Raw genomic sequence first — 18,753 nt, forward strand, 5'->3', positions numbered from 1 at the left:
GCTTTCCTAACCTGATTACTGGATACTCTGGCTGTTACTCTGGATTCCTCTCAGGCTATCTGTCCTTGCTTTCACCTTTGGTAGGCCTCCTTTTTCTGTCTGAGTTTAGCCAGGAGCTCCATGTTCATCCTTGAAGGCCCCTGGCTTTTTGCCTGACTTTCTCTTTGTTGGGATACATCAATCCTGAGTTTGTAGGAGCCTTCACAGAAGGCTTGTCCAAGAGCAAGCAGAACTAAACAGTAGGTGCAATGTTTGACTGAGAGTGTATCTACACCATCTGTAGCACCTATCTTATCAGATGAGAAACAGGACTGACAATGCACTTGAATGACATCAGAAATGACAATGCATAGAAGCAAACAGTGCACAAAGCAAGCAAACAGACCCCATGACCTGTATTGTTTCCATCTGCAGGCAAAACTTTAGTTTGAAGTAAATGACTCAAGGCTCATACAATGTGTGTAGGAAAGCTGAATTGAGGCTATAAAGCCATGGACCATTATATTTAAAGCATGTAGCCTGTTCCTGAGCTTTCTTGGTTTCTCTGGCTGGCTATTAGTAAATCCAAGCACACTAGAAACTGGCTGTAAAAATATGGCAATTTATACTAATAAACTGTTAGTATATTCCCTGCCTTGAATTTGGACTGTTCCAGCAAGAAGTTATCCTGGTCAATTCCATGGTACATTTTGGTAGGCAAAGTAGTCTGGGGATCATTTCCAATAGGCAGTTTGTAGACAACATACCTGCTACACAGTTTTGTTAGCATAAATTAGCTTTCTTCCTTGCATGTAGTCTTGGAATCCAAGGACATTCTTGGGCTCATTTAATTTACTGGATTGACCCAGCTGCTGTGCTTAGAGATATCTGGGGTTCAGTCTTGGACCATGTATGAACATTGCCTTTGTGTAAAATGATGAGTAGAGGATCTGGACCTAAGAATGGATCTGGATTCATGTTGTATCAGAAAAAACAAGTTTAAAGAAACCATAGGGAACCACAGGAACTGATGGCACTGCCTAACTGATATTCAAACTTCCAGCTTTCCAGAAGATTAACGTATCTCTTAATACCTTTGGAAAATCAAGTTTTTCTAGTAGCTGAAAAATTACTGAAACAGAAATACTTCCAACACTGTTTTACAATAATGTCTGTTCATGAATAAAAAAGTGAAATACCTTTGAATGCCACCACAAAAGTACTACAGTAAACAAAGTTCAAATGAATTATTTGAAAGCTTTATGAGTCTGCAATGAAATGTGGTTTCTGTGACAAATTGGATTCTGGGAATCCAAATAGTCTTTCCCCAGTTCTGAAAACAACCATTGACTGAAATCCACACTGAAGCAGAGAATTAGTACAAGGCTTTTAAGCTCTCATTCAGATATGGTAGCATCATTACAAAAGCAATATAATTTACTTCTGTATCTCCTCTTTAATACGGAATACTGTATAACAGTACTACTATTGTAATAGTTACCTGGCAAGCTAAGACTCAGAGGAGTGAGGCAAATGAGGCAAGTAAAAGATCACATGACATGCACTTGATATGAGATCCCATAGCCCATAACACCTGCAAAACACCCCAGACATTTCATCTTTTTTTTTTTTTTTTCCTTAATGCAAACTTCAAGGACAAAAATTCTGCTGAAGAGTTTCAGCTTTTCAAATGAGAGGAATTTTGACCCCTGAGGTGTGTTTCACTGTTCTTATCAAATCCTAACAATAATTCACAGAAGTCATTCTGTTCTGAGAACAGGAATCTTTCTTTAGGTTCAGTCATAGGACTGAGGCTTTAGTTCTTTAAGGGATTGTTGGGAAGAAACAATGAGGCAACTCAAAGATAAAAGAAATGTACTTTGAGTATGCCAGACGTTGATTCAAATGCAAGATTTTAAAGCAACAAATGTTTTAAAGAAATGAGAATTATGTTTTTCTATAATATATTACAGTCCTTCATTTAATTTTATATTTACTTCATGTCTATTAACCATGTTATCTAATTATTTGACATAAGGATATAAATTTAATGCCAGACATTCTTTATATTGTAAGATTTTAAGTCACAAACTTTCTTTTTAGAAGAACAGGCAAATCATAGACTTTTCATCCATAGATGAAACAGATATTCAGCAACATTTTGAAGGGCATGGATAGGATCTAGTCCCTTGTTAATATTCAAAGGTAGTTGAGCATCTAGTTGTTCTCTGCAATTCTTCCCCTAATTCTTTTCCCAAGGAAATATGTGTCAGAGCTAGAAAGAGATCAAGTCTCTAGTTGGAAAGTCCTTTACTTTCATTGTAAAACTTTCTCTTCGTGATCAGAAACACCTGCAGTTATACATTATTGAGGATATAATTATAGAAGTGAAATAGTCTTCATGCTTTTTGCAATAGGCTTTTTGTGAGTTGGTGAAATAAACAAATTGCCCAGGGGTTAATATCGCATGAAATACAGTTGAAGGGTTTTGAGCTCTCTTACATGTCAGGCACCATCCATTGGAAGAAATAGTATATCAAATTAGATGGATTATTGGCTTAGTTCATTATGTCACATTTTTAAATTGTGCCATTTTGATAATGCTTATATCAAATTATTAATATCAAAAGCCATTGAATAAGACTGACAAAATATTTGATTTAGCAATGAGACGAAAATCACTGGAATATAAAATACTCTTGCTTTTTAAATTTTTTCATTATTTTATCTATTTATTTGCTAAGAGTTTCCCATTAAATTTTTTTTATAGAATACAACTCTCTCAATACTTGGGTGAACGAGCACTTGAACATGATTGACATGGAGTCTGATTATATGGCTCTCTGTCCCACTAGAGAGTAACTAAAAGAGAAATTTGAAGGGATTACTCAGCACAAGCAACAGAAGTGTGTATAGTACACATTCAGAGCAATAGGTAGATTTCATTTGAATCTTCAATTAGATGTTGAGATATATCTACATATAAAATTTGTCAAAGAAAGGGAAAATCTATTAAAGTTAATGTAGTTAACTGAGAAATAAATAGTCTGAATTCTGTTTTTTCTAGGAGTTCTTAACTGTCTCTTCACCACCATGAGATCATCACTTTAATGTATTTACTGCATTAAAAAGTCATGAGTTTGTCTCCCCTCTTTTACTCAGCTTTAGAAATTACAAATATCTATGTACAGAAACACCCTCATCAAGTAAGTTCTTCAATGTGAATGATTTATTCATCTCTGCCCTTCTGCAACAGAACTAATGACCAGTTATGAAACTGGTATGACCAAAAATAACTCTTCCCACCCTTTTCATGAACAGTCCTGTGAACAATAACTAATTGACAGTTGTCTCAACTTAATTAAATTCTCATCAGTTCTCATGCTATGGCAAAAGCTCTCCCAAGCTACAGGAGTCAGGGAGAGGCATTAATCAAAAACAAAATTGAGGGCATGGCTAACAAGTATGTCATTTCATGAAGAGACAGAAAAGAACTACAGAAGGTGATAGGCTGACTTTATCTGGATTTGGAAAGGTGAATGTTCATGCAAGTTTTAATTCTTCAACTCAACAGCATTTTTTGCCATGCTTCATCTAATGTAGCTGGTGTAACTAGGGTTGACAGGAAACTGGGATGCTCCATAATTTTTCCAGCTTTTCTCAGAAACACAGTGTTACAGAACTAAAGAATTCTCACTCTTACTGGAGTGATTGTATCTGGGGAAATTGCTATTAATCCATTCCTTATATTTACTGCAGGTGAAATGCAAAGTTTTGTTAACAAATATTTATGATTCATTCTGTGATTCTACATTTTATTCCTTTACAGGAACTTCCCAAGTTTCTTGAAGACCTTGCTTCAACTGATGCTGATCTGCCTTGGAACAGGTCTAAGAATCGTTTCCCAAACATAAAGCCATGTATGTGTGTTTACTAATCAACTCCTCAGTTTTGCTCTCTACCTCAATAGCACAACATATATTTGAAATACAGCTGTGGTTTTATTTGATCTGTCTTTGGTATGGCAGTACAATCATGTCCACATTATGAAATAATTTTATCAAGTAGTTGGTCTTTTTTTTTTTTTTTTTTTTTTTTTAAAGACAGGTTTATTTGCAAGTAGCTTTTATCTTGCTCTCACAAGCTTTAATATGCAGGTGCAAGAAACTGTAGCCTCAGTAGTTTCTTAGCTTTGTAATTCAACCCATGTAGCAAACTCTTTAACATTCTTCCTGTTTTTTCTTTTTTTTTTTTTTTCCTTTAGTGAGAAGTAATTTTTTTAAAACATAAAATCCACATGTTTGTGCATTCAGCTACCACTGGAGCTTGGGTATGCTTTCTTGTGGATATGTGTAAATGTGCTGCAAAGGTTCCATAGAAGATCAGAGTAACTGTATGATAACTTATAAGCCAAGGCTAGATTTTATCACAGGAGACAGAAGTCTGTCTCTCTGTACTCAACACTGCTTCATTTTTCAGTTAATAAGACAAGAAATGTCCTTATTATTTTAAGCATTAGCTGTGATGTGAGATGGGCAGAATGGCATTCCTTGGTTAATAATGCTACATTCTGTGCTATTAACTTTTCACAGCAGCTGTTACTGCTATCTACTGCCTTGTTCAAGCCATGCTTTAAATTACAGTTACTAAAAATTGATATTCATGACACAATAAAATATAAGCACAATAAAATATAAACAGACGAGTTTTGCAATTTTTTAACTTTGTGTTCTAGTTTTTCTAATAAGGTGTGGACTAAACATCAGAATTTGGAATGTTTGGTTCCAACATTTACTTACATATAGTAAGTTTTTCACCATTTCTGAATACACACTGTGGGCCCAAATTGGAAACCCTCAATCACTTTTTATTTAGTCTTCTTTGAAACAAACTTTTCTGTAACAATGAGCTTACGTTATATAAAAGAAGTTTGAAAAGTGCCAACATCTGGCTCAAATCTGTCACCTGATAAAAAGACTGTCAGTTCCTTGTCCCTGCTCTCTGATTTGTATGGAGGTTGCCTATGCCAGAACAGCGTGGTTTAAAGTACAGTGGCTACCATTAGTCAGAGGATTCTCCTACATACATCTAACTTGAAGATTTGGAGCATCCACCATTTTAATATTAAAATATTTCTGGAACAAGAATGACCATGCAATAGTGAAGATTTATTAAATTGCCTTTGTTATGACTGTTCTACTATGTCAAGTGTTGTTATATTAAAAATAATAATATTTTTTAATTCTTAGTACTCCATTTGTTATATGCAGCTATGTTTTTGAACAAATCTTCTAGTTAACTAGACTTTATTTTCATGATAGATAATAACAACAGAGTAAAGCTGATGCCTGATGCTGGTATTCCCGGATCTGACTACATTAATGCCAGCTATGTATCTGTAAGTAGAAAGTCTCTCACGTTGTTACTATTTCTATTTTATAGTACAAGAACGGATCAAAAAAATAACTTCCAAGAAGACTAGTATTCTAATCTTTCTTTCATTCACTACAGCTACTGTTTCTGTGGCATTGTTCACGTGATTTCTGTGGCATTGAAAATGCCACAGTTAAAATATAAATTCTCCCATTTTCATTGCTCACCAATGATTTTCAGTACTAATTGAAACTGAGTTCATCAAATTACTTTCTTTAAATCATCTCATATCACTATTGTTAAAGGCAAGAATGAAACTCGCACTAAGATCACTTGTTTAGAGATGAGCATTATTTTCTCTCTTGGTATAAGAGTTGGAACTGTTGTATACAAACAGAATAATTCAAAGATAACCAAACAGTTTTATAGAAATAGCTAGTAATTTGGGTGGTCAGGGTTTGTATGGCTGTATTATTTTGTGAAAAATATGTTGTTGGAAAATGTAAATATGCTTTTTGAAAAAGAAAACAATACTGTATTTCTCATTGTCAACTTTCTTCCTAGACCTTGCATTTTCTAGTTGTGTTCTCAGTAAATTCTCTGACTATATTTTTCTGTCTCCAGTCTTGCCTATATCATTTTTGTCCTCCTGAAGCTCAAGTATCACTCATAATTACGCATTTATTTTGTTGTAGCAGTGGATGGTGGTCTCAGGTGAGGTCAAGACTTGATTTACATTAAGGGCTGTTCATACGCATAGCCAGACATGCAGACTGTAGTCTAAATGGATGACACAGTGGCAAATAGAGATAGTTACTTCCAGGCAACTAGAACACATTCACAGGGAATCAGCCATAGAGCTGAGTATGGGTTTCATACCTCAGTCACATCTTCCCTTCTCACTAGCAAAAGCATGTAATTTCCTGATTCTGACAAGCAGTAGAAAGAGCCACACCATGCTGTTACTTGCCTACATGGCTCTGGGACACACAACCACTGAGAAGGAGATGAGATGGAGCATGATCTGGACTTTACCCTTTTTGTCACTAGCTAACATGCCAAGGGTTAGGAAAGAAAAACTATCAGCAGAAGCCAGCTGCAGAGAGTATTCCCTGCTGAGATGATTGTGTATCTTTACTGCATGCAGGCATCACACTTTAGATGACCATTCATCAGGGAATAGACCACTTTTTCAAGGCTAAAGCTTTACCCTTTATATGTTCTCACTTAATGTATTTGTGGACATGCAAATATATACATAAACATATAGGAGTAAATATACAATATGTGTTTGTGTGTATTTACCTACTTTTTTATCTAGGTGTATATAGATATGCATATGTATAAAGAGAAGAAAATAGACATCTTTAACAAATAGAAACTTGGATGTTACTTTTATTTCCACCATTTAAACAAGAAAATGTCAGTAACTGATGTGTGAATTTTGTATCCCTGAACTACAGTTCCTCATCTCACTCTTTAACTAGGGAGGATTAACATGGTTTCCCACTGCTACCTGTACTGTATATTATAGACAGAGTAAATAAGAGGCATCTGTGAATTATAGGGCTATATTCCAATAAAGAACTTTGATGGTACTATAAACTACTGTGTCAAGTTTTTTGAACAATAAGCAGAACTCTGTGATATCACAGACTGCTTGCTCTATAGCATAAACATATTCTTCTTATTGCTATTGCTGTTATTTTAAATGTTCTGTACGTAGAGTTCTGCAGGGTATGTTTGGTTTATTGGAGAAAACAGATCCATGAGAACCCATCCTCGCACATTTACACAGATTTTTTTAACTTTCTTTTCACTAAATTTTGTATCAATTTATAAATGAACTAAACAGACAAAGCCAACGCTGGAAAAAAGAATCAACCTCTACAGAAAGGTTTCTTAAAGACCTTCTATCAAAGATCATTTGTTTAAGTATGTTCCATCCCTCACTTAGAACAGATCCAGTCTGGATGGCCAGGCACAAAGGGTTTTTTCAAATGTAGCTAAATCTGATCAGCAGCCAGTCCCAATGGTATTCCCTAGCACATAGTACTGGGGCTCGTTTTGTTTAATCTCTTTACTGCTTATATTGATGAGGGGATCAGGGATCAAATGCACCCTCAGTAAGTTTGTGGATGACATCAAATTGTTTGGGAGTTGTTGTTGATCTGCTTGAGGGCAGGAAGGCATTGCAAAGGGATCTGGATAGGCTGTATCGACGGGCCATGTCCAGACATGACATTCAACAAGGCTAAATGCTGGTCCTGCACTTGCGTCATAACAACCCCATGCAGTGGTGTAGGCTTAGGGAAGAGCAGCTGGGAAGTTGCCTGTCAGAAAAGGACCGAGGAGTGCTGGTTGACAGCCTGCAGATTATGAGCCAGTAGTGTGTCAAGGGAGTCAAGAAGGCCAATGGCTTCCTGGCTTTCATCAGAAATAGTGTGGCCAGCAGGACTGGGGAAGTAATTATCCCCCTGTACTCAGCACTGGTGAGGCTGCAACCCAAGTACTTTTTGAGACTGCACCTCAAGTATTGTTCAGTTTCTGGCCCCTCACTGCAAGAAGGACATCAAAGTGCTCAAGTGTACATAAAGAAGAGCAACAAAGCTGGTGAAGGGACTAGAAAACAAGATTTTCTGAGGAGTGATCTAGAGAATTGGGACTGTTTAGCCTGGAGAAGAGGAGTCTGAGGGGGAAACCTCATCATTCTCTATAACTACCTGAAAGGACTTTGGAGCAAGGTGTGTGTTGGTCTTTTTTCTCAGGTGACAAGCGACAGAATGTGAAGCAACAGCCTCAAGTTGCACCAGGGAGGTTTAGATTGGATATCATGAAGCATTTCTTCATGGAAATAGTGGTTAGGCATTGGAATGGGCTGCTCAGGGAGGTGGTGGCATCCCCATCCCTGGAGATATTTAAGAGATGTATGGGCATGGCACTTACGGACATGGTTTAGCAGTGGACTTGTAGAATTAGATTGATGGTTAGACTTGATGATTTTAAAGGTCTTTTCCAACCTAAATGATTCTGTGGTTCTTGATGATCATTGGAAAAACATCAGTGTTGTGTATAGCTTGCACTAGCTCTCACGTAGCTCCTCAGTTTTTTTCTCTGGCTTTGCTGCTCCTTTGCACTGTTTTAATTCTGCTGTGCTGGCCTTCTCCTAACACCTGTCTTTGTGACTGGATCTGCAGTAAGGTTAATATGAAGACTTAGGTATTTTTTAAAGGGAACTACTAGCCTGATATCCTTTTAATATTTCTGCTAAAAGCATTTCTGTTAGGATGGTATTTCCAAAACTTTGTTAGGGCATTGGTTCATATCTAATCTATACAGTGGAGAAAATGCCTTACATCCTTAGGTCTCCATGGCCATCTGCCATGCAATGATTAGTCAGGCCTACACCAATTATTTTAACATGTCTGACAAGGTTCTAGCCTTAGGCATGTTAACTACAGGCACAGCTATGAGTCACATTCAAACTCTTTTCTCCTTACCAACCATTATGCATTAAACATTTTCTCTTTCTTAGGGCTATTTGTGTCCAAATGAATTTATCGCAACTCAGGGACCATTACCAGGAACAGTAGGTGATTTCTGGAGAATGGTGTGGGAGACTAGAGCAAAAACCCTTGTGATGCTTACACAGTGTTTTGAAAAAGGACGGGTAAGTTACCAGTGTATAACATTGCTATAATTGAAAACTCTGTATGTAGTTTTTGTCAAATTTATAATATAATTATTGCTAATTAGTAATCATCTCCCTGCAGATAAGATGCCATCAATACTGGCCAGAAGATAATAAACCAGTGACTGTGTTTGGGGATATAGTAATTACTAAATTGATGGAAGATACTCAAATAGACTGGACCATCAGAGATCTAAAAATTGAAAGGGTAAGTCAGAAATGGAAACTGGTTGAACAAAATCTATCCAACAACTCAAACATCAGATGTTCTCCATCCCACCCAACTACCTCTCAGTGTTCTTTTAATCTTTTAATATGTATGTACTCTACAGGCTGTTTTTTCTGAGCATTTTGTTTTCATTCCTGGTTGTTTTTCATGGTGGTCGTGGTTTTGTTGTTGTTTTCATTTTTCCTGAAAATTTTCTCCAGTTTCTGTCACAAAGAACTCAGATATATGGCCGACATGCTATGAAGGACCAATCAAGGTTACTGAACATCTCTGATCTGGTGGGAGGTGAAGTTTCTATTTGGACACCTCAGTTGTCTCTTCTAAAAAGGAGTAATCCTAACCATTCTGTTATCAGACAAAGCCCTTTGAATGTATCCCTCTCAGATTAAAGGGCAAGATTCTCTGGTGTAGCGCAGCTGTTTTGCATTGTACTACCAGCTGTATTGGCCTCCACCCCCAGGAAATTCACCCAATATAAATGAGAATCATCAGTACATGTATTACTCCCACTCTGTGCTGGGAATGGAGGTGTGGGGGGTACAGCATAGATGTTCATCTTTGCCATGATCCACCTCTGTAGTTTCCACGCTTTGGAAAAATTAGCACTCAACATTAAGTCAGACCAGAAAGTGGTCTTGGAAAGGAATCTGGACATAATGACCCAAGATGAAGTCAGCTTTCTTTTGCATTCCCAACATTGACCTGTGTTATATGTAGTAAAGCCACTTCTGAGGACCTGGACTCAGCTATCCAAATACAAAGATGCACTACCATCCCAAGGTGTGTGCCATATTGCTGTCTTTAAGATTGCACTTCACCTTCCATCCAAATGGATGGATTCTTGATGATCTTCCTGTGCAGGTAAAAGGCATGTATACAGTAAATCATTCACAATTTTTACCATATTGCATCCAAAATCACTTCTCTTTTGTTTTTATGTTGATCAGTTTTAGTACTATAGACCTTAAGTAGTAGCACATAATTGTTCACAGTTGCTCCATGTTTCTTGCAATATGAAAAGAGCTAGTGGTTGGTTCAAAACAAAGACAATAAAAATTAATTCATTGCACAAGGGCTGATTAAGCTGCAGAACTCCTTGCTGCAAGGTATTGTGAATGCTGAAAATGTTCAGGACTTCAAAAAATCTGAAGAAATTAATGGAATAAAAGTCTGTTGAGTGCTATCAAATTTTTAGATACCATCTCTGACTGAGGAGGTTCGTGGCTTGCAAACAGTTAGAATGGAAGGGATATACTATGGAACTACGGATACATTGTTGTCTTGTATTATAATTTTCATTAATATTTTTCACCGACTACTGTTGGAAGCATAATATTGAGCTAGACAGACCTTTGGCCTGACCCAGTGCTTTTATTGTTATGTCCTTCGTAGTTAATTTAGATATCAGAACATAATCAGCTGTTTGTGTTGAGTTACTGTTACTGCTGCTCTGATTGAGAGGGCACCAAATACATAGAAAACATATTTGTATTGACCAACATATTTGTTTGCCTTAACTATACTAGAACAGTTGCCTTCCCCTAAATAAATTTGCCAGACCAGTTCACTGAACTTCTAGAAAAGCTATAGAAATGTCGACACATAATCTACTAATTACACTGGTACAGTGACTGAAGTCAAAGGTAGAGTGATTGCTGAAGTCATTAATACTTCATGAAAAATTAATTTGATGCCATTTCTCCCCCCAAAAAACTTGCAATTAGACCTGTGCTCAACAAATTATCCCTTGATACAAGTACCATCCTATGGTTATGCTATTCTGACTTTCTTTGTTAAATGAAATTGCTGAGAAGTTTACAAGTAGCTTACTGGATAATCTTTCACATTTGTTTTGTAAAAACTGCCTTATTTTATATTTTACAGCATGGAGATTGCATGATGGTGCGCCAGTGTAACTTTACTTCTTGGCCAGAACATGGAGTCCCTGAAACTACTGCACCAATTATCCATTTTGTAAAACTTATCCGTGCAAGTCGAGCAGGTGATAACACACCAATGGTGGTTCACTGCAGGTAAGTGTATTCACCAGGTCATGATGTAGTATCTTATCATTCCAAGTGCATATTAATGCTCAGGGAAGTTGACAAAGAACAATAGTGAATGCCCAGGTATGGCTTTCATATGGATAGCTGTGAAGTTTTCTCCATCAGGGCTCCTTAGTCCTTTATAGGAGGCAAAATACCGAAGTAGGCCTGTTCTTCCATTCTCAGAAACCCCATTGAGGTGACGTCTTTGAAAGAGTTATTTCAAAGTTACCATAATGTACTGCTAGATGTATCTCAAGTTTTCTCTTTATCTTAAGAAGAGGAATAGCAACAATTGACATGCTTTTAATGACTTCTATTATAGTTATAGCTTTTCTTAAGAATTAATTCCCTAAAATTCTGTTTAAAATGTGTATGTCATTATTATGAGGAAGAAACTATTTGTGAGCCACAGAGAATGACAAATATGTGTAGGGGTTTGCATATGCTAAATTTCAAGTTTGTATGCCTGAAAACAGCTAAGATCTAAACTTAGACTTTTAAATAAATGGTCTGGTGCTTATTTGGTCCAAGTGATATGAACTGAGATGTCTAGGCTTGATTCTTTGCCTCATTCTCACTTAGTGTGAGTCTGGAAATATGTGGAAGAAAAAGCTAAACTTTTTGCTACAAATTCCTTCTCTGTCCAGTGAGTTTATCATGCGCTGTGGTTCTTTTTATTTGTCCTCAATGTCCTACAGGTGCCATCCACAACGTGAGATAAAACTTCCTTATTTTATTTGACGTTGTTATCATTGATAGCTTGACATTTTCCTCTACAGAAGGGGTCATAGAAACTTCTACAGGAGATAACTACAGAGTCTTCGTGTTTTGAGGACATTTATATACTTTTGGGCCCTTCTGCAATGAATGCTATCCCATTTTCACAACACAGATACATGAAGGGTTCAGCATGGGCCAGATAAACTGCCCACTGTCCCAGTGATTGTAAAGCAGCAGCATGTATTCTCATATCCAGAAAACTCATCCTTTATATTCTGCTCATTAGATTCTGCAGGTTCAAAACAGCCTTGCTATACATTACCTGATTATCTGTAGTGGTATTTCTTGTATTTATTACACTAATTGCAGAAAAGGCTGATAATGATTTGAAGAAAATACTATTCATTTTCAAACCCTTAATTTAAACAATACTAGCTACCAGTGTGTGCTACACACCTGTCTTCCTTTTAAAAGTATTTTCTTTTAAATGTTTTGCTAGATACCAAGTTGTCTCAAATAAAAGAAGCATCACAAAATCAGGATAGGGTGTGATTTCGAAAAATCTTGTGAATTCTTTGAATCAGTGAACACTAGAAAATTCACATAAAAGTTGTAGGGTGTTTTTTTCATTTACAAGGGTTTCATTTAGTTAAATCTCACTAGTCCTATACTACATCTTGTAAAGTCAAAATCAGAAGATAGCTCAAATCCAGATTACACTTTATCCCATTCACTAAGGAGACACACAAACAAAAGTAGTGCAAACGAGTTCAAATTTTCAAGTTTTCTTCTCACAATCAGCTTACTTTAACCAAAATGTTCTGAGAAAATATTCTGTAATGAGAAAACAAAAACAAACTTAATTTTATCTTGTGTATTATGTTTGCAGTGCTGGTGTTGGAAGAACAGGTGTTTATATTGCACTAGACCATTTAACGCAACATGTAAATGACCACGATTTTGTGGATATCTATGGCCTTGTAGCTGAGTTAAGAAGTGAAAGAATGTGTATGGTACAGAATCTGGTAAGACGAGTATTTGAATTCTGTTCTTCTGCTGTTAAAAAGTAAGTCATCAGATCTACAAAACTAGACTAGAAAGCTAATGGCATTCAGCTACCTAATATATTTCCTATTAACTCCTACCAATATTTGGATTACAAATTTGGTACGATCAGTGTACATTTTTAAAACTTGAATCAGTTTTTCTTTTCTCTGCATTTGCATATTTAGGCAGATGCTATGAAAAGGCCTACCAAAATGTAATAGAAGATGCTTTCATAATTCTGATTTCCAAACAAAACAAATATAGATCTGTATACTAGTTTCAAAATCCTGAGACAGGTTGTTCTCCATCCAGATCATTTCTACCTCATGTCTGAAAGCCTACAAAATGCAGATCAGTGCTAAAAGTTGACCAAAGTGAACTGAACCTTGTTAAGTTTTATGGCAGATTCAGTAATCAAGCTATTCTGAAAACTCAGTTACAAACCACTACTTAGTAGTCTACAAATAAGATTTTATGTGATCAGCGCAGAAGGTGTGAGGAGAGGAGCAATTTCTTTCCAGAACTCAGTTTAGAGATCCCTCAGTGAAACCGTAGGATTAAAATAAGTTTAAAAATCAGTTGCTGTCAGACCTATTTTTTTCCTTCTTATAACTTCAAAATTGTTTTCATTTTGCCAGCAATCATTGTCTGTTACCAACAGGCACAGAATGGCCCATATTTGTACAATTAAACATCTCTGCAGTTACCACACTCCCCCCCAAAAACTGGCTGCATGCAAGCTCTCTACAGGGATTGACCCATAGTCTGTTATAATTCCTGAAACATACCTGGGAATTATTTGGGATAGTGGTGGTTGGTGTGGATCAAAACTACGTGAAAGGCTATTCAAACATTTTCAAGGAGTTTGGTTGATCAAATTCCACCATCTGACAATGTACCCAGGCAGTGTTTAATTCACTAGTATAGGTATAATCTAAGTATCAGGGTATTTTGCCTGATGGCCTGTACATTACAAAGGTCTGCCTTTGGACTCCAGCTCATAAACTAATCTTTAGTGATTTTTTTGGTCTCTCTCACTTCCAACCATAAAAATACCTCCAAATAATTAAAAACGTCATAACTGGGAAATACCATATATTCTCATATCCTGCTTCGCTCTCCCCTGGCAAACCTAGAAAGATTTTCATTGCTACATGCCCAAAGCTAACTGTATGAATGTGAGAAATTATGAAGCTTTCAGAGTTCTAAACTCTGAATTCTAAACTCCACTGAAACTTAACAATTAGCAATTATTGAGCAGAGAAATTACACTAATATATTTACCCATGCAAAAATGAAGGAAGCTAACCTTATTTTGGCCATCTTCATCAATGGAGATATTCAAAACCCATCTGAACAAGAACCTGGGCAACATGATCTAGCTGACTCAGCATGTTACACTAGCTCATCTCAAAAGGTCCCTTCTAGCCTAAATGAATCTGTGCCTCTGTGATCTTGCTCATTTTCTGCATCTACTTCTGTGTGAAGATTTAATCCATTTATTTTTCTGTCTGCTTTCATTCTTTTATTTCATTATTTATTTCATCCTGACATTGCCCTTTTTTATTTTTCTCTTTTCAGTGACTATTACCCAGAGTTACTTTATACCCTTGGAAATGTCAAAGTAACTTTAGTTTTCTGCTCTTCACATTATAGTCTGCTAAAAATGATGCCACAGTACAAGAAGTATCACTAAAAATAATGTGGTTTTGTTTTGTTTTGTTTTTTATCTTAGCATGGTGCATCCTCCCAGAACATTTTGCATCCTCCTTGAACTTTTGCATTTGAGTGCACCCTGCTGGTTTTCTCTATGCTATAAGGAGGGAAATTTTCTCACCGAAATATTAAATTCACGTTCAGTTTGTTCAGTCTTACTAGTAACAAAAAGTAGTCATTCATCTCTTCATAAAACAAAACTTTACAGAAAAATGTGATTCATCCTGTAATTCTCAGTAATTATAATAATAATTTCATATATTTTACTAGCTATATGAAATAACATCTTTTGACAAATTTTAATGCTTTATGCTTTGTAATGAATGAAATCAGGTCAGGCATGTATAATATCACCAAAGTCCTGAGATTACTGAGTTAATCTGCAGTTACTTTGATAATATCTGGATGTTATATAAAATTCAAAAAGCTTTTTTTTGTTTGTTTGTTTGTTTTGTTTTGGAAGTATATTTTTTGTCTAATCAAACATTTCAAATTCACATCTCACAGGCACAATATATATTTTTGCATCAGTGTGTATTGGATCTATTGACAAGCAAAGGAAGTACTCAACCCATATGTTTTGTAAATTATTCAGCACTTCAAAAGATGGACTCTCTGGATGCCATGGAAGGTAAACAGATACGGATTATATTTTTTTTTCATTGCAGGTGCATCAACTTGCCCAGTGTTAGAAACATAAACAAATACTTTGACAAGCTTTTTTTTTGGCTCCAGAAGTGTAAAATTTTAGCATTTTTCTCCCCTTTTGTCTCCCTCACGGTAACAGTCATTGCTCAAGCTTTCCACTTTTTTCCCTGTGAGAACTTTTAACTTCAGCCTATACAGTTATCTGCCATTAGTTACTATTTAATGGCAAAGGAGGTTAATGTTATATATCTGTTTTTCTTTTGTAGGTGATGTGGAGCTTGAATGGGAAGAAACTACAATGTAAACATTAAGACTAGATATTAAAAATAATCAGGTTTTGAAAATCAGTCATATTTTTCTAAGCAAAAGGGCCAAAGCGAACTCCCTTATTTTGATGATTAAAACATACAGTGATGATTGAAACAACTTTTCTTCTATCAATGTGCCTTCGTAAATATGTTAAAGTATTTTATTCAGATCACAAAGCAATAATGATATGAAGTACTTTTGCACAGACTGCATTTCTGATATTATATGAACACTGCATTCAGTATGTATTTAAATATAAAGTGTGTTTGAACATGCTCCTTTTTCCCATTTATCTTTGTGAAGAGGAACAATGAGCCAAATAAGATGTAAAAAGTTCTTATTCCCAGTGAACTTATTTTTGTGTGAATTTGCTGTGTTCAGTGTGTTTTGGTTTTAAGTAAAAGCTACAGTTTCTGGAACCATTCTTGCTAGATTGGTTTTAATGTTGCTGTCAGTTCTTGCAGATTACCATCACAGTGATCTTTACCTAAATGTATGTTCTTGTGTTTTGAATCTTTTTTTATGAGTAGTAGCATATCAGCTTGTGATCCTGAACAGCTGAAGAGTCACCTTCTGACATGGGGAGGATTATTCAGCTTTTACACAACACACAGTAGCTCTTCAGGGACACTTGGGGCTATTTAAGCTATCCTATAATCAGAGATGTTGTTTTTTTTTAAATATGCAATGGTGATTACATATGTTCAGTGCTGAAGAAAGTATTTAATGTTCCTGCTACTTTTTAAAACATATAAAATAATAATAATAATAAGTTTATACATTTATTACCTGTTATGATGCATATTATGTTGACTTCAGTAATAGAAAGTTTATAATTCATTCACGTTTCTTGTATATGGCACTGTTCAGTATTTTAAAAGGATACTCAAAATTTAATAACAGTATTTTTTATAACATAGTGTTGTCAAGTAAGAAAAATGTTGCTCCTTTCTCTGGTTTGTTGAATCACTGTAGACATTAGAAAGTACAGGAAGTAATATTGGGAGATTTAATGAAAGGAAACATCTCCCACTGGTTATCTTTATCAGAGCTAGATCTGAAACAGGAATGAGAGAAGCAGGAAGCTCTTATCTGAGAAGCAAAACAAAAACTGGAAGAATAGGAAGACTTCAGAGAGAGTACTAAACTGTGTACCCTGTTTTTACATGGGAGTATTGAATTTTCTGGTGGGGGGACCGATTGCTCAGTTTTTCTCTGCATAAAGAAATGTATCGTTCTAAATAATACTAAAGTTGTAACCTTAATCTATAATGAAGAACACAGTAGCAAGGAGACTTTGGAGTTGCCATCTTGTATTCTGTTCAACAGAAGAAATCCATAGCCTTCTGGAGGCATCAAGCTCAGGAAAGTCAGATGAGCCTCTTTAGAAAGATACTCTCCTAGAAAGATGCAAGTGTGGGTGGTGTGTTTATGTGCATCCACTCTGAACAGAACAGTAAACGAAAAAAATTTTCCATCCCTTAACAGTAGCTACCAGGCAGAAAATACTGTACAGTATGTAATCTGATATTTATTCATAAGTAAATGGCAGTAGGTGTTTGATATCTTTTTAGAATCTGGCAAGGGTGGTGCAGATTACAAATCAGTGAGGGTCCTTTGTAAATTAGCAGAAAGTGCCAAATATCTAAATCAAAATTAAAAGGCAGCATTTAAGGAGATGGAAATGGTCTGCAGACATATTTTGGGCAATCTGTCTTTCATGAAGACTGACGGTATTGTAAACATCACCTGTCAAGCTAAAAGGAAAACAATGCCTTTTAAAGCTGGATAGAGGGAGAGAGAGGTGATGTCCACAGCTGTTCAAGTCTCTGGCAAAGCATTCGGTACAGCTCTTGTTTCATTTGGTTCTTATGAAACATGTGTTCTTCATTTATTATACATGTACTTTAAAGTATTCTGACAAATCACTTATAGGGGCTTACAGATGTTTTTCATGATTTGTATTTGTACTTGGTAGCAGTACATGCAGCACTGTGATAAATGAATATTATAAAGTCATAATCTTTTATAATCTTGCATCTATAATGGTGGAATATATGTGTGTGTGTCATTACTCGTTTCTCTGTAGAAAACAACTAAGAAGCCTTAGGCAACTTATAGATGAACTCCAGAAGTTCCAAATGTGTTTAAATGTTTTTCTGGTTTATAGAATATTTAGCATGAAGATTCCTACATCTCCTTGTAGAGGACCTGTCGGTAGTTGAACTACATTCAGTAGCATACTTGCCTGACATCTCAATAAGACATTAGAATATTTGTCTCTCTTTTCTGTGGGTCAAAGTGAAAAACTGAATAGTAATTTAAATATATTATTGTTAATTTTGGTGTAAGCAATCTGATATATGCTACTTTGAAACATTTTGCATTGTATTTAGGATAAAAAGCCAATATTCAACATAAACTGGCCACAACTCATAGAACATATACCAAGGGGGAGAAAAATCTACAAGCAATTCTCTGCAATAGATATTTTTCAGTATAAGTGGAGCAGTAGTTCACTGACCTCTTCATGTGCCCACCAGTGATTTGCAGGGGGAGGAGAGTATCTATATATCATGAGATCCCCCAGACCTCTGTCCAGTCATGAAGAAAAAATTTCCACATGGTCTCTTGTTTTCCAGCCCTCCTTCCCATTTGCAATAGCTCCTGTGCTAGTTCTGCTGACATAACTAGAGATCTGGAGGTGGGCAGGATTTATCCGATTGCTATTTTAAGAATGTATATACATAAAACAGCACGCCATTTTCATTCTTAACTTTGCCACTCAATTTTATACAGATTCTAGGAGCTACTAATGTAGCAAGAGTCTATCCAAAGCAGAAACTGAATGAACAAGAACCAGAGAAGGATACCAGAATTTGTTTCACCTCATTACAATTACTTTGAAATTTGGTCACACAGAATTACAGAATGGCTGAGGTTGGAAGGGCCGTCTGGAGATCATCTGGTCCAAGTCCCCTGCTCAAGTAGGG

General features: G+C 36.0%; 1 protein-coding gene across 1 annotated transcript in view; it reads left to right on the forward strand.

Moving 5' to 3' along the window:
- PTPRQ (protein tyrosine phosphatase receptor type Q) overlaps positions 1–15,917 on the forward strand; it is a 104,282-nt gene extending 88,365 nt beyond the window's left edge. The window contains exons 38-45 of the mRNA XM_032207501.1: positions 3,809–3,899; positions 5,301–5,377; positions 8,888–9,022; positions 9,126–9,251; positions 11,157–11,305; positions 12,930–13,065; positions 15,311–15,434; positions 15,718–15,917. Coding sequence (XP_032063392.1) covers positions 3,809–3,899; positions 5,301–5,377; positions 8,888–9,022; positions 9,126–9,251; positions 11,157–11,305; positions 12,930–13,065; positions 15,311–15,434; positions 15,718–15,755 — 876 coding nt within the window. The 3' untranslated portion in view covers positions 15,756–15,917. The remainder of the gene's footprint in view (positions 1–3,808; positions 3,900–5,300; positions 5,378–8,887; positions 9,023–9,125; positions 9,252–11,156; positions 11,306–12,929; positions 13,066–15,310; positions 15,435–15,717) is intronic.
- Positions 15,918–18,753: the final 2,836 nt, after the last annotated feature.

Source organism: Aythya fuligula, chromosome 1 (genome assembly GCF_009819795.1).
Source record: "Aythya fuligula isolate bAytFul2 chromosome 1, bAytFul2.pri, whole genome shotgun sequence".
NCBI classification, from domain to species: Eukaryota; Metazoa; Chordata; class Aves; order Anseriformes; family Anatidae; genus Aythya; species Aythya fuligula.